General features: G+C 36.7%; 1 protein-coding gene and 1 pseudogene across 1 annotated transcript; both read right to left on the reverse strand.

Moving 5' to 3' along the window:
- Positions 1-237: 237 nt before the first annotated feature.
- Positions 238-2,575, reverse strand: LOC131539211 (uncharacterized). Its single transcript, XM_058773608.1, has 4 exons — positions 2,568-2,575; positions 1,826-2,020; positions 1,509-1,588; positions 238-1,204 (listed from the first exon to the last, which is right to left on the reverse strand). The coding sequence occupies exons 2-4, from the start codon at positions 1,826-1,828 to the stop codon at positions 238-240; spliced, it is 1,050 nt and encodes a 349-aa protein (XP_058629591.1). The 5' UTR covers positions 1,829-2,020; positions 2,568-2,575.
- A 4,417-nt stretch (positions 2,576-6,992) lies between these two features.
- The window catches only part of LOC131539509 (uncharacterized), a 40,116-nt pseudogene continuing 29,812 nt past the window's right edge, over positions 6,993-17,296 (reverse strand).

Below are 17,296 nucleotides of genomic sequence, written 5' to 3' on the forward strand. Positions count from 1 at the left end.
ATAAATAACTTTGATACAGCATTTCTGTAAACGTAAATATAAATAACTTTGATAGTGTTTCTGAAAATATGTAAATAAATAACTTTGATACAGCATTTCTGTAAACATGTAAATATATTTACATGTTTACAGAAACACTATCAGTTATTTATAAATAACTTTGATGCAGTGTTTCTGAAAATTTGTAAATAACTTTTTTACAATGTAAATCAACTTGAATTTCTTTTTTTTTTTCTTTTACATTAAGGATCTTGGCAGGTAGAAATAAAAAAAGAAATGGTCAGCCCTCTCTCTAATAGTTTTAAACATTCTACAGTCTTTGTAGATGCGCTGTATCATCATGTCATCCTGTGCGTACACAACAAAATCACACCAGTCCAATCCCGAGATCAGCATCTGACCTGGCACTTGCCAGTAATAAGCATGCTGTTGTTTTAGCTCTGGTGTGCCATTCTGCAGCTTCAGGTAAGGGCAGTCAACATAACTCTTTAGATTTGGGCACTTTATCTCCAAAAGGCCAAAAACCTGGTGCTCTGTGGGGTCGTAAACGATACCATCAGGAGAGGAGCCAAGCCAAGGTGCATCTGGGTGAATTAAGAATCCACAAGCGTAGAAGTTCACTCCACGCAACAGACAGTATTCCTCCACCGCTGCAGATTCCAGTTCAAGGCCTCTCTTCATGTCTGCTGTCTGGTGAGTTCCCTTGTGGATTCTTTCAGCCAAGTGTTCAGCAGAGCTCTGCCCCCGTACATGGCAAACCTCTCCAAATCGGGACGATGTTACTCGTGGCTTTCTAACGGAGTGCCAATCCATCGAAGCACTTTGGTCTTTGGTGGCATCCTGAATCTTGTGTGCCGTTTCCAGAGTTACTGCCAGTGACTTCATGTGCAGTAGTTCATGTTTGCTATGTACAAATAAGCACACAGATGGGTCAAGGTTGTAACCATCTAGAGGCAGAGGTGGTGGTGGTGGGGCATCTTGATGGGGAGTAACGTTGCGTGTTGTTGCTGCTGGCTGTTGGTATGACAGAACACTCCCAGCCTGAACTTTACCGAAAGCAGAATCCACCATCCAATCATCACTGGACATCCCCATTGTGGTGACTAAAGGGGCTGTAGTGCTGGTAAAGTCCTTATACACCTCTGCCACTTGCAGGACTGAGAGGTCAGGCAAGTCGCTGGAAACACCTTTATACAAGGTACTCCTGAAATGAAAATTAGTAAAAAATAATAAAAATAGTATGAAAAATAAGTTGCACATTTTTATAGACTCAGTTACCATTCTTTAATTGTATGGAGAAAAAAGATGCAATGAAAGTGAATAGTGACTGAAACAGTCATGCTGCCTAATATATGTTTTTGTGTTAAAAGTAATATGGGTTTGGAATGACATGAGAGCGAGTAAATGCCATGACTTTGTGAACTCTCTCTTTGTCCATATAGTAAACAATCCTAAACAATCCCATATTATACTTCTACATTAAGTAAGTAACTGATTGCACTGTGCACCTTAAGCCATCTGCGAGTTTCCTTTCTTTAGGTCGTGCAGATATAACCACCATCCCACTGACAGGACCTGGCCGGACTCCCTAGGAATACCAATAGTCACTTTAGTATGAACCAGTGTTTGCCAGACTTGTTCCTGGAGGCCCACCAACAGTGCATGTCTTGGACATCTCACTAATCTGACACACAAGTTTTAGGTCTTTTAAAGAGCAATGAATTGAATTTAAAACAAGGTCTGTGTGCCTCCAGGAATGATGTTAGGAAAGCAATCATTTAATATAATTTATTCTAAAAAGTTTAGAAAATTCACTTAAACTTACCATTGTTCGTGGTTTGTGCCAGCTCTGCTCAGTTTCAGTACAGCTGCGAACTGGAGGAACTGCACTGATGCCAAGCTGAGAGTAATGTGCAGTCTGGTACAATAGTGCAACAATATGGTTGCACAGTGCTGTGCCAGCAACACAGGAACAGCTACACTGGGACAGTATGACAGGTTTGGAGTCCTTTAATGTAATCTGTAAAGATAATTAAACCATGACATAGTAAATGGATGGCCCCAAATGAAACAAATATCTATCTATTTATCTATATACTGTAAATAAATATATCTATATATATAACAATCTTTCAAAATCTGTATCTTTCTTTTAAAGTGCTAACTTTATTTACTGAATAGACTTATGTCTGCATTTCTAAACTTACTGTATAAATTAATAGAAATTTAATTTAAAAAAAAAGTTTAGAAAATTTAAACATTTTAAAATATGAACAATAAATCCATCCTTTATTTCTCTAGTTTTGTCTCCCTACTCTCAAACTATGGCTTCTCTGTCTTCCTCGTAGATCTGAAACAAGTCGCCCTCACGCTGATCTCTCCTGTCACCTGATCCTTTTCAGAGACTGAAAAAATGACATAGCTTTAAAGGGTCATACAGATCGTATTAACATAATATCATTAGCGAAATTATAAAACAGAAGATCTTAAAAGGTTAAGTAAACAAGAGTATGCACTGTCACAAACGAAGCTAGCTAACGTTAGCTTGTTAGCTTGAGAATACGTACCTTCAAAGTTGTCGATATATGTCGAAATATACAGTTTGAAGCCCTTCTCCTTTTTACTCGAAGGAGTGACCGATGCTAAATCTTATAATTCGATTGACATCGTTCACTGTAATCCGTGGAAGTTCTTGCAAGCAGCGAGTGTAAAATGCCATGCTGAGAGCGCTCATTGAAACGGTAGAGAAAAACTGCTTCCGCCGCAGCACCGGAAGTTGCGGAGTAACTGACACGAAACGCGGAAGTAGTCGTGCATCGAATCCATTAAAATGCCACTCTATATACTATTTCTAATCCATTCAAACTTATTTTAGCTTCCATTATATCTAATATTTCTTATCTATCTATTTTACTAACCAAGCCTAGCAACTAGAATCATGCTAGTAACATACTTATCATGGTAATCATGTTGACAACATGCTAGCAACATGCTAGTAACTTGTTAATAATGCTAACAGCATTTCATTTAGTCAATTAGCAGATGCTTTTATCCAAAGCGACTTACAAATGAGGACAATAGAAGCAATCAATTGTAGTATTAAAACGACTAAAACGGATCCAAAACTAAAAGCTAAAACTTTATAAATACTATACACACACACACACACATTTAAAAAATGAAGAAATTAAATAAAAATGACAAATGCATACAACAAAATTTCAAAACTTAACATTTAAATGAAAACAAAAAATAAAGCTAAATACAATTCAAAATATTAAAGAACAAACGGTATAAGAGTATAATAATGATTCTAACACGGCTGTCCAAACTCGGTCCTGGAGAGTTTAGCTCCAACTTGCCACAACACACCTGCATGGAAGTCTCTAGTGTGCCGATAAGAGCTTGATTAGCTGCTTCAGGTGTGTTTAATTAGGGCTGGAGCTAAACTCTGCAGGACACAGGCCCCACAGCCCTGTTCTAACATAACACTAAGGCCCCGTTTACACTAACTGCGTTTTTGTTTTAAAACGCATAACTTTTGCTACGGTTATGCCTATCGTTTACTCTACTCCGGCATTTTCAAGATCGAAAACAGAGACTTTTGAAAACGCTGCGGACCCCGTTTTAGTTTGAAAACTCAGGAGGTTGCGTTTCAGTGCAAACGGACCAAAACAGAGACTTTTGAAAACGGTGGCGTGGCTGCCCACATTCTCTCTGCGTATCCTTGCTCGTTATTGTACCCATAGATATGTATGGGTAGATTCCCCATTCGACCGCTCTAAGCACGCAGACGCGTCCGCCATCTATATAATAGGGAATCTACCTATACATATCTATGGTTGTACCAGTTGCGGCTCGTCAGGGGAGGCAAGGGAGGCACAGCCTCTCCAAAATTTTGAGGTGAAAAATGGGAGGACGATGACAATTTAATGTTTATAAAATTCACAATTAATTTCAGTTCATGTCTCAAAATGTGTATTTTTTTGTTCATAATTTCACAGCTGTAATATTATTAGATGCTACTGAAGTTGGAAAGTGCCGCTTTTCTATCGCGAAATGCGAATGTGCCGAATATGCTAAAGTAAATACAACCGCTAAGTGATAGAGAAGGGGAGGGGGAGGCGAGATGGTCCTCACTACAGAACACAAGATCCTCCCACCTTACATAGACCTAAACCTACCCGTCTCCACCCTGAGCCTACCATCTCCACCCCTAGATGTGGATCCAACCCCGCCCCTGGATCTTTGTTCTGCAGTGAGGGGCTACTGGGGGAGCGCTGAGCTCTTGTGCCTCTGTTGGTAAAAAAAATAAATAAAAAGCCACTCAGCATTGAGTGTTTACTTTCAGCGCTGAGGAGTGTTGAGAAAAGAAACCTCCCTTCTGGTATATAAGCCAATCATTATAGAGACGTAAATTATGTGATATTAGTTTGAACGTCTTGCTGATAAAGTTACTTATGATGAGTACCGATATTGAATATTTGATCGCCAACAGATTTACCAAGCTGTCATTCAAACAGTGTATATACAAATTAAAAATAAAGGGTAACGCCTACACTGGATATAGGCTACAGCAGTCAGCTTCATTAAATGGCACAACACAGACTTTTAAGAAGGGATGTATGTTGCTTCATGTTGCTGTTCCATCTTTATTTGACCCTCTAACTCTAGCATTCTCTGTTCTAATTTTATTTGATCTGTCTTATTTTTATAAAAACACACACACACACACACACACATTTGACCCTCTATCAATTGCATATTTATTCTCTAACAGCTAGCTTTTCTTGTAAAACTAACACTAGCTTTCTTTTTCTATTCCATTCCTACTTGTTTCTTAAAAAAAAAAAAAAACCTTTCTATGTGTAATGCGTTAGGCTAACCAAGACTTGTAATAGCACTTTCATGTTGTTGCTCTTTTGTTGGTTTTGATTGCTTCTATTGTCCTCATTTGTAAGTCACTTTGGATATAAATTACTAAATGTAAATGCTTCAAGTGATAGGCCAGGTAAGTGAAATTATATTATCTTGCTGTCAGAGTCCTTTTCTTTAGAGTCCCTTTAGGCGCCAGTTGTTGTTTTTTTTTTTTTGTAAAAATGCTGGATTTTGACATCAAGATTTCAAAAGCTTGTGGCTTGAAAGGGCTTAAAGATAGAGATCTACTGTAAATGAGAAAAATGTTGGGCATGACCTATGTGGGGTGTAAATATACACAGCCAATTTGCATATTATGATGTCATCAGGGGGCCATCCATGCCGATAGTTTTCCGGTTTGCAACCGTTGCTGGAGTGGCTGAGAAGGGTCCGCTGGCATTATACAGTACGAGAGCGGCCTCTAGAGGCGGAAATCACTGACAGCACGTGTTGTTTATTTTGACACGTGACACTGCGCGCTGCACAGAGCGGGAAACTCCAGACGCGCATTTAAATACAGCCGACAGAAAATCCTGCCGCAGAATCCTTTCTGTGGCTCTAATAAAGTCTGTATGCTTCATATAGAGAGCTGTAGTAGATCGCGCTTTCTCTTTCTGCTTGCTCTGTTTTTTTAAACACCGAACTTCAAACTCATTTATGCCACATTGTTCATTCTTGAAGCAAACTTATGTCCGTTTGGTGATAAAATAAATTGTTTTAGACCGCCACTTGATTTGAACGCAAAGCGTCTGGTGTGTGTGTGTGTGTGTGTGTGATATCTCTGTGCTCTCCTAGACGCAGCGCTGTGCTTTTGCCTGGTGTCTGACTAACCTTTTTTTTTTTTGATTAGATAATCATCAAGTGTTAAAAAATAGAAGCAAATAAAGTGTGTTAGTACACATACAATATCCATATGTATGTAATTTTAATGCTATGGCCTTGTGTAGATATTTAAAAATGGCCATCTTTAAGCATGACTGTTGAAATTAAATGGTAACATTTAACAATAAGAGTCCATTCGTAGCATTAATGCAAACTGTAGAAGTATCGTTCCTTGTTAGAGTGTGTTCATTTCAACATTCACTATTAGCTACTAATAGGCTACATTTTTTTCTATGTAAATTATGCGTCATTAATATGGTGATTGCTGAATTTGATCTTTTAATATGGCACTTTAAGTGTTTTACAATGTTTTGTCACACTGTTTATGATTGAAATATTGTGCTTAATATGGATTGCAAATGCCCAAAACTTGCATTTTGTTCACATACCTTTGTTTTATTCTTGAGAGGTGATCTAAATATTTGCAGCTGTGAAACAGATGGAAAATTAACAGGCTTGTGCTGCAGTTCTATGGATGTTTTGAAAGTTGTGATGTTGATGTTTTGAAGTTTGAAATGTTATGAATAAGGGCTGGGCGATATATCGAACGCGATGATCGTGCGCATCTCGTCAGTAAAGCCGGTTCCGTGATTAGTGGTAAATCTCCATCACCTGCTTTCAGATGAAGCGGCATTTAATACACAGAGCCGTAGATCACTGACAAGCTACTTGCTGATCATGCTGACAACATGCTAGTAATGTGCTAATCATGCTAGCAACATGCTAACTTTATGCTAATCATGCTAGCAACATGTTAATTGTGATAGAAACATGCTAATTAATATGCTAACCATGCTAACAACATGCTTACCATGCTACAAACATGCTAGAAAATTGCTAATCATGCCAGAAATGTTATCAACATATATCTTGCCTATCTATCTAAATTTTCAAACTTCAAGCTTTTACAACTGCTTTAATCTTTCAGGCTTAAAGACGTTTTCATTGCAAAATTAAGATGCAAATTATATTTTCTGAAAGGTATTATGTCTCCTTCCTAAACAGGGTTATATAAAAAATAATATAATAATAATAAATAATATAATTACATCCTCAATCAAATTGATATATGCCCCCCCCCCCCCCATTCATTTTAGTTTTTAGCAATATTTACTACAAATGAATGCTATGTCCACCCTGTCATGTTTATGTCCACTCTATCGAGTCTAAGTGGCTGACAGGGTAGACATTTTGAGCTTCAATTAGAATATTAGCTTACAACAAACTGTGACAGCTATCACCTCAGCCATTGCAATTCCCGCCACTGAAGAGACAGGGGATGGCCTTTTCTTAAAGGGGCGGATTCCCCAATATGACAGGGTGGACAACCATTCAAGGGACATGGACAAACTTATCTTTTTTATTAAATAAAAATATTGTTTTTATTACCAAATGATCAATACACTTAAATTGAGTAATCTCTTATTTAACAACATATTAATAGGAGAAAAGTTTTTTAAAAATTTTTTATTTGATATATTTGCTATATTCTACTACCATTAAAATTGAATGAGCAGTGCAGAATCACTTAGGTTCAGGTCTGGGTTTAGTGCAAGTACATCAAGACCAGATTAAAAAGGACGTCTTTAAATGTCTGTAGAAAGTGATTGTGTGAAATAACATCAATATTTGCTTTCACTGGGGTAGGAAACCATAAGGAGATGTCCACAAACTTTTATACAATGATTGAATCATACCGTCGGTTACGAAATACTGGAACTGTCATCCTAATGTTTCAGTAAATAAGATAGGTGTAATAGTATAAATCAACTTCTGTAAGGAACTCAGAATGACAGCATATGCAGAGATGGAGTTGGACCATTTATTGTCAACTGAGCTATTCAGATTATGAGCTGCACACATGTAAATGAACAGTGCATCAGACAATACATTTAATTAAAAACATCCTTTGATGACTTGATAATTACACTTAGCCATTTCATAATTTTTATTTTATTTTGATCAATTGTGCAGCTCTTGTATTTAAAACTTAGATCAGGGGAGTCCAGTCCTGCTCCTGGAGCGACAATGAATTTTTTGAAGACCTTGATTAGCTGTTTCAAGTGTGTTTGATTGAAGTTGGATCTGAACTTTGTGGTACAGTGGCCCTCCAGGAGCTAGACTGGACACCCCTGAAAAAGATAAATTTTAATAAATAATATTAAATGAATAATTTAACAAATTTCTGTCCCCCATATAGCTCAATCCTCCCTATCACTTGGCCCTGCTGGTCGACAATCTGAAGGTAATTGTAACATAAAATAGTGAATTTCATTTCTCAAAACTGTTTTTGTAATGGTTTTTATATTGTTATTCACTCCAAAGTCCAATGTGATGTTTAAGATTTTCATAGGTTGATTCTTCAGCACCTGAGGAAATTGGCGGAGGATGTCAGAGAACTGCAGCATCAGACCACCGTAACCCAAAACCTACTAATGCAGTTGACCAAAGCGTATCATGAGGACATAGCTCTGCCTCTGAAGAACAGGCTGATGCTAGAGGAGCTTGAACGTCGGCTTTCTGATGATGTTGAGCTACGGGAGAAATTGGTAATTTGGCAAGAACATGATATTAAACATGAAACACATTATATACCATTATTACATGGCGCTGTGGAATGCTTGATTCTGATTGGTCAATCACCACATTGTTATTCCCTGATAACAACTGGTAAAAGCTAATAACACAGGCTCATATGACAGAAGTCAGTGCTATACGCTCGCTAAGAACAGTTTTTTTCTTGGTGGAAGCTTTGCGTTTTGTTAGCAAATAAAATATTAAAACTCAATTCAATATTATGTGTACAATTATTTAAATATGTCATCCTGGTATTGCTGACACACTCTTGTATCATACAAACACTGCTGCCATTTTGCAACGATTGTTTTGTACACTGTAATGGATCATAAGATAACAAAGCAGTCTGACACAAAGCTGTTGTATAAGACTTTATTCTGTACATTATCCCTTACTCAACCTCAGGGACGTAAACACAGGAATATACTTGTGTAAAGTATGCTTTTGGCGTACAAAGTGTTCATACATGCAAGAAAGATGTTATATGCACACAAGTTTTTAGAATTATAAAACCACTTATGTGCTAAAACCAAATTTTGGTTTAACTGGCAGTGATGAAAAGAGTACTGAAAAATCCTTAAGTAAAAATATTGCTACCTAAGAAATAATTCACTTGAACACAACAGAACTATTGAGAAAGAATTTGACTCAAGTTAGTGTAAATAAGCATTTTGCTGAAAAAAAAATAAAAAAAATAAGGTTGGTTCAAGTATCAATCAGTTATTATAAAACAGATAGTTCCGTTCCTTGATTCTGATTGGTTGAGCCGCGTTGTGGGGATGTGTAACAGAATAGGCCATTTATTTATTTCTCAGTGTTTAGCAATGTCTCTGCCTTTTGTTTATAAATATCAGTGGTGATAAATGCTAGTATGTAGCAATGTCATGGGAAATTGAGTCATCAGTACCCACGTAACATATAGTGCTATAGATACAGTAAGTAGGGGAAAACCTGGATGCTGCAATAGTATTTTTGGTCTTTTGTGTATATTTGTGCATGCACAGTGTTTATAAATGAAGACCTACAGACTTTAAAATAGTGACACTTAATATATTATATGGTGCTGTCATATTTCGGGCTCTGTCTATGGGATGAATCAAAATAGAGATTGTTTTATTTTGTACACGCTTTAAGTCTACAAAGATCACTAACTATGGCCAGTTTGTTTTACAGGTTAGGTTTTTGGCTGTAAAAGGGGGGGGAAGACGATAAAAGACTCTGTGAGGAGGATGCTTGCCTGTGTGACGAGTGGCGATGTAAGATTACAAAGGGTTAAAAGAATTACTAAACATTGAAACTTTGCTACTAAATCACACAATCATGACTACGCCACCCGGGAAATTAACACCCGGGAAAACCCACAGGTTCACCCCCTCTCACAAAATGACCCAGAGACGTGAATGCCTTGTATAAAAAATAACAAATCTTTATTAAACAATTTCTCAATTAAAATGAATCTTATTCAATAAGGAAAAAGGGAAAACTATACTCAGCAGATACAAGAACTGCCGTGAAAATCATACAAAACAACAAAAAGCCAGAAGAGCAGGAGCTTCGCAATAGGGAGGCGGCTAGACACCGGGCTTCAATAGAGCCCGTACTACTGAAAACCCACACGTGTACAAGACCACACTTACACCCAAGGAAATTCACTGCAAAGCCACACCACTTTGGAAAAGAGGGATATTTCTGCACGGGAACAGCCAGCCTGCCTTCTCCAAGCCCCTGCTCCCCCCAAATACAACAAAAGAAAGAAAATCAGACAGACAATTAAAGCACAGCAAACGCCAAAACGCAGACTTGTTGCCACAAAACAAAGGAAAAAAATTATTAAATACCAAACCAAATGATTAACTACAAAACAAACATGAATACTATAACAACCTTAAATGCAAACAAAATAATTACATCCAAACATCCATTCAAACAAAACAAGTTAACAAATGCAGCCAATCAAATAAATTGACTGCAAAGAAAACAAATGCAAAACAACTAATTGAATGCAAACCAAATAATTAACCAAAAAAACTTGCATGCAAAGCATGCATTAAAGCAAAACAAAATCAACAAAGGCCAACATAATACAATATTAAGGAGAAACAACTGGATTAACAATTTATAGAAGCAAAACAGCAGCGTTGAAATTTCAAGCCATGCCGTAGTCCCTGCTATAGGCCGCGCAGCACCGGGAGCACAAAAGCAGGCACGCTCACAGGATGATTTAAATACCTAGGACACAGAAAAAGTTACAACCCAAACTAATACCCTTTTATGCGGGCTGGAGAGTGGGTTGTACATACATACCGGATAATGGGAGCCACATCATCTATCCAACAGCCCCTACTTCAATAGATCACATACAGGCAGCGGCAATCACTCAAGCAGACGGCACCCGCGTTTCTCAAATACAGAGAAACGCAACAGCAGAGGACCGGCGATTTCCCAAATACGGGTGCAACATGCGCCCGAACCAAATGCCAGCGTCGCAGGGATTACTAATATCAAACAACAACAGTTAAAAATCACTATTAAAAAGTCTACAACCTAGATGAAAAAATGCCAATACATACCCCTCGTGCAACGCAACGCAACGCAACGCCGAAAGTACGATCAGCTGAGTATGACGTAACACCCTTCTATTTTGCCTCCCCCTTTATATACATTCCCATAACTAGGATGCAATAACACACAATTACCTAGGGGGCGTGATCAACCAAACAGCGGCAAACCCCCCACACTAACTGCATTTCACCACACCTGCATTTTTTCTAATGACCTGTCCAGGCTTGGGACAGAAGATCTCCTTCAGGCAGCTAGCACTGAAAGACATTGTTCACAGTAAGTTATTATCTTTAGTTATTAAGTTATAATTATCATTAACTTTCTGGCAAAAAAAAAACAAAAAACCTGACCTTGAAACAAGTTTAACCATTGGCTTCAACACACCTTTTAGAAAAAAATCCAATGTAGATGATTGTATTCATGAATGCCTTAACCTTTATGCTGTGTTGAAAACCCTGTAACACCTTTGGTTTTCCTGGTGAAAAATGACAGACCTTTTAAAAATAGCTTGTAATTCATTCATTTCTTGTTTTGATGAACACAAATGAAAAAAAAAAAAAGAGAACAGCATTCATTCAAAATATAAAAAATATATGTGTTTTTTTTTTTGGTCACACTTTATATTAGGTGGCCTTAACTACTAAGTACTTACATCAAAAATAAGTACAATGTACTTATTGTGTTCATATTGTATTGGAAAACACTTTTGCGGTGGGATACGGGTGAGGTTAGGGACAGGTTTGGTGGTCTGGGTAGGTTTAAGGGTGGGTTAATGTGTAAGGGATGGGTCAACAGTGTAATTATAAATAATTACAGAAATTAATTACAGATGCAATTACATTTAGGTATTTTAAAAAATATAAGTACAATGTAAAAATATGTATGTACACAATAAGTGCATTGTACCAAATGATTAATTTAAATGTAAGTACACAGTAGTTAAGGCCACCTAATATAAAGTGGGACCTTTTTAAAAAAATTATATAAGAGTCTTTACTGTCATTTTGTCAATTTAATATAGCCATGCTAAAGAAAAGTCTTTAGACCTAGATTCCAAACTGTTTATTACAAGTTAAGTTTCTTACAAATAAATGCTATTCCTTATAACTGTTTATTTATCAAAAAATCCCCCAAAAGTACCACAGGTTCCAAAAATATTAATGTTAATATTAATATAAAAACATTGATGATAATTCAGCATTTTAGAATGATTTTGAAGGGTCATTTGACACTGAGAACTGTAGTAATGATGCTGAAAATTTAGCTTTGACATCACATTCAGAAATTAGATTTTAAAATGTATTAAAATAGAAAATCATTATTTTAAACTGTAAAAATATTTCATAATATACTTTTTACTGTATATTTGATCAAATCAATGTAGTCATGATGTTCAATAAAATACTTTTTCTAGTTGCTAACAAACTAGTTGCTGATGATGAACAAAATGATGACTGATGATTCTGTTATTTCAGGAGCGATAAGAAAGAACCCCGCTACAAAAGAGACAGCAGAAGGGAGCCTCCAAGAAATGGTTTCGAAGCTTTTAAAGGGATCTGCTGATCGAGAGGACGGCAGGCAAAAGAGGCTTAAATGATTGTTTATTTATAGTATAGTACAGAAATAATACTGAATATATATGTGTGTGTGTATTGTATATTAAAGTATAATATCTGTATCTTGTTAATAATAACTCCAGGATGTGTTACACAGTTTGTTGTATAATACTGAAGCTCAAATGATTTTGTAATGTAAATGTTTATATTTATCTTAATATATTAATATTTATTCAAAATGTTATATTTATGGAATATTATATTTATTAAATGCTATAATTTATTTATATTTATTTATAAATGTCTATCTCTGTATATATCTATCCTGCTAACGATAAGTCCCAGATTTCTTATATACACTATATATATATATATATATATATATATAATATTTAAAGTTATTTAAATAATATACACATAAACCTAATTTATTGTTACAGATATTCAATGTGGTTTTGTCAAATATTTCAACATATAGTCTAAAATGTTTATGGTTTTAACGTATGTTAATCAATATTATTAATAAATTTACAATGGTTATTAAGAGTTGTGTACTTGATTCATTATTGCATAAAATAACCAATCAGTATCCAGTTATATTAGATGGATGATGTGTGAAAAGATTAATATGACCCATGGACCGACCGTGGGCCGCCAGCAAACAGTAATTATAAACCGGTCTGCTGGAATAACGATGAGCAAAACGCCAGTGAACCGCGGGTGGGCGGCATCCGCCGGAGGGCCGCCGACTCTGCCACCAGGGGCCCGCTGGTCTTATGTTAGAATTCTTTACTTCCATGTTTTTCTTGATCATGCAGAATGAATAACTAGAAGTAAAATCCCAGAACTGTATTCTCATGAAATCTGATCAGTTGTATCATAAATAACATATTCAATTCATTCAATATAACATATCATGTTTGGATGTATGATTTTCTAAAGTATGAAAGTATTTTAAATACCATGCAAATGCATGCAGAGCATCTTAACACAAAACCCAATTTTTTGTTTATAGTTATACTAACTGTAGATAAAGAGTTAAAGTTTTACTCAAATACATTACAGATTTGTTTCATATATGCTTTTTTCCCAACATTATTCATCCTCTTCACCTGAACAAGACTCTAGGATCATAAGCTGCTTGATTTTTTTCTTGTTTCAGATTTGTATTCTTTCCAATCCTCTGTAAGCGCCCCTCCTGTAGAAACTTTACTGATGATCGCTGCCTTCTTCCTGACGTCCAGTAAAGACTGAATGCGATCTTTAAATCCAGGCTTGGCTTCTTGTGTCTCAGACTCAATCATCAGATCAATGTAGTCAGGGGTGGACAGAGGATTGGGCTTGAGAGCAATTTCCTGCAGCCGCTCCAAGGACTTTTGAGATTGTTCAGTCAGACAGGTCACAATATCCTGGACAACCATTAGATCCTTTTCATGCTCTTCAAAGATCTTTTCTTTTGACATGACCTGTCCATATGCATCTTCAAATCGCTTCTTTAAATCCTGATAGGTTTCTTTTCTCTTTTCTGTGACATAAGTCCATTTGTATTTCTGAGTAAAGTGCACATTCCAGGCACACTTTCCTGGACAGACTTGACACACTCCATCTTTAAAAACAGAGCACTTATATTTATCACTGTCATCTGCACTAGTGCATGTATCATGACATGTGAAGTGACAAATCTGGCAGTTGTTTACGTAGTAGCCTGTTTTGATTTCGATCTGTTTTGGGACAGTCACTTCTAATTCATATTCAAAATCCTTGTTTGCATCCATTTCAGCCTGGTGCTGCTCCAGAGCAGCTCTTGTTTTCCTGATTTCACCTAGTTTTGTCAGACCAGCATTGATTTGGGGCTGGAGGCCTTCCACAAGCACTTCTAGCTGTTGCCGCTCTTTTAGGACCTCCCGTGTCAGAGACAAGCTCTTGGTTTCCATCTTGTTAAGAGATGTGAAGAATTTCTTCATGCTAGAAAATCCCAACCTCCAGAACATTTGGTCAAAGTTTTCACAATCAGAGTCATCATCCTCTTCAGATTTATTATTGCTAGCAAACACAGCAGAGTTGTTGAACTTGAAGTGAAGTGGTTCTCCAGACTCGTTGGTAGAACAGGGCACCTCAGAGACTTTGATGGCCTCGAGAACAGGAGGTGTTTTCCCATCTGCAAAAGTGACCATCACAAGGATGTTTTCAGCGATATCCTTCCCAAATATGGAAAGAATGGAGTCAAAGATGTATTTCTGTGTGTGTGTCAGACGGGCAAGTGAAGCCTGTACTACAAAACACACGGCATCAATGCAGTCGATCCTCCTCGGGCAGAAAAGAAATCCCGAATCTGTTTTGTGATTTTCTGGTCATGTGAAATTCCTCTGGTGTCACCGAAGCCTGGTGTGTCCACAATAGTCAGAGAATATTCAGTGTGGAAACCATCCATGTGATTAATCTGATACGCTGTGATCTCTGATGTCTGCTTCCATTCATCTATCAGCACAAACCGGAAGTCGTCTATCCATTGCACTCCCAGAATGTAGTTGATCATGCTGTTAATTAAAGTGGTTTTTCCTGCACCTGTGTCTCCGATCATCATAATGGTCTTGTTTGGTTTTGTGGTGTCTTTTACAAATGTGCTTCTTCTGCAGAATCCATCACTGTTCTGCCATGTTTCATCCAGGTGGAGTTTAAACATGGGTAGGTTTTCATTGCTTCCATCTTCTATTATTCTGCTCCAGTTGTTCTTTATATTATGTACAACACTTGAGGCCTTTCCATTGCTGTGGTCTGTTTCCATGGTTTTGCTGCTTGTGTTTTCTCTTGACATTTTTTGATTGTTGTTAACAGCAGACTGGCACTGTCTAATTGTCTTTTTCTGACCTTTTCCCACCTCTGCTGGTTAAAAGAAAAATGAAATAATACTTTGAACATCCAGTTATTAGTTACTATAGTTATTGTTATTAATACAGTATCATTAAACTATGCATGGTGGTACTAGACATAACTTCATACATTTTGTGTGAAAAAGCCTAATGTTCATAACATAGTCATTACATATTTTAAAAAGTAAAGTATGTTATACAGGTTGAATATTAAGCTGTTTTCTAAAAAATTCCAGAAATTATTAAATTACAGGTATACCAGACATTTGTAATCTAAAGATGATCTAAATCTTTACTGTGACTTTGCAAAGAACAAAATCATTATTAATAAAAAGAAACTAGTAGGTGATTTTCCTGCTCCTAGCAGACCTTGTCTATCCTATAGTAGAAATCCTATAAGAACACAAGGGTCTGGTTTCACAGACACCCTGTTAAGCCAGAATTAGGTAGGGGCTATAACATTTGAAATTAAATTGAAACGCATATTCAGCAGTAAAATGAACTAATATTACCAACACCAAGATCTATAAAAGGTTAACAGAGTGCTGTCTGTCAATCAATTAAAAAAAAAGAATTAATTAATCACACATTTTTCTGTAATTAATCATGATTAATCATATATTTATATCGTCATAATTTCACATTGAAACTCCAAATTAATGTAGAAACAACATAAAGATAGTAGATTTTAAATATGTCTTTAATGGCATCTTTTTACTAAGTAGCCTATTATTAATGAAGAGTTGATACCAGTACTGCTACTGGTGTCTCTATTAAATGCATTTTCCCTCAATTTTACCTATTAATTATATCTATTCAGCAATACAGTATAATTGAAAGCCATTATTTTTTTAACATTTGATAGGCTCTGAAATATATTTACAATATATAACAATTTTTAATTTAAGTGATTTTAGAACAATCTTCACATAAACTATAAATTGTATATGCATAAACTATATAGGTACATTTTTATTCAAACTACAAATGTTAATCAGCGACTAGAGCAGTCGAGTGATTTCTCTTTTTCTTTTGTTCTTTGATTTACATCAATGACAGACTTCAGCAAGTTTCACTTTAAAAGCAGTGCTGTCTCTTTAAAAACCAGACATGGATCTGACACATATATGATTTTCTCCAAACTCTTTACGGTCATTTAAGACTTTATAACTCAGTTAAGACTACGTTTATGAGGTAACTGGCCAAAACCACAAATTTTGACATAATAGTGTGTGTTTTGTCAGTTGAAGCGCTACTGGCAGTCTGTCTGAAGCATCTCAGCGGATGTGAACAACGCGCAGCCTTTCAAACTATACTTCATTTGATGATAATTTTCATCCAGGGTTTGCGCTATTTCTCGGCAGAAGTTATGATCGATAACACTGTCTTTATACTCGGTTAAACTAGAGTTGTGAATAAGTTGTGAATATCTCATATCTCCCTCATAAACGCTTGTCAACGCTGCCGTCTATTGATGTTGCGGTCTCAGTAGATTGTTGTTGTTGCGTCTCTTTCTTTTCTTTTTCGGATGGCCCGGGCCAGTGTTGCCACCTTGTGGACAACAATTCAAGGCATATATGCGACTTACACATACTTCTCACTCGGGCTATATGAAGAAGATTGGCAGGCTGGTGTTGTGCCCATTTTCGACCCCCTGCAAAATGATTACCCCTCTTGTTGAAATCACTATCTGATTGCCTAATCCTAACCCCTCCCCTACACCTAACCCTAAACCTACCAATGCTAGGGGGGTAATAATCTGGCAGGGGTCAGAATTGGGCACAACACCGGATTTGGCCCGCGGGCCGCCAGTTGACTAGTCCTGCCTTATACTATACCCTTATACTTATACTGGCCCTCTGAAATCACTGTCTGAATCTGCCTCAGTCTAAAAAGAAGTTCAAATAAACTATTAAACCACTTAACTATTAC

The sequence above is a fragment of the Onychostoma macrolepis genome, chromosome 04 (genome assembly GCF_012432095.1).
Source record: "Onychostoma macrolepis isolate SWU-2019 chromosome 04, ASM1243209v1, whole genome shotgun sequence".
In the NCBI taxonomy this organism is placed as follows: Eukaryota; Metazoa; Chordata; class Actinopteri; order Cypriniformes; family Cyprinidae; genus Onychostoma; species Onychostoma macrolepis.

Excerpts from the sequence above, each read along its gene's own strand:
- LOC131539211 (XM_058773608.1), bottom strand. Across the intron at positions 1,205-1,508 it reads AAACTCGCAGATGGCTTAAG|GAGTACCTTGTATAAAGGTG; the intron begins GTGCACAGTGCA and ends TTTTCATTTCAG.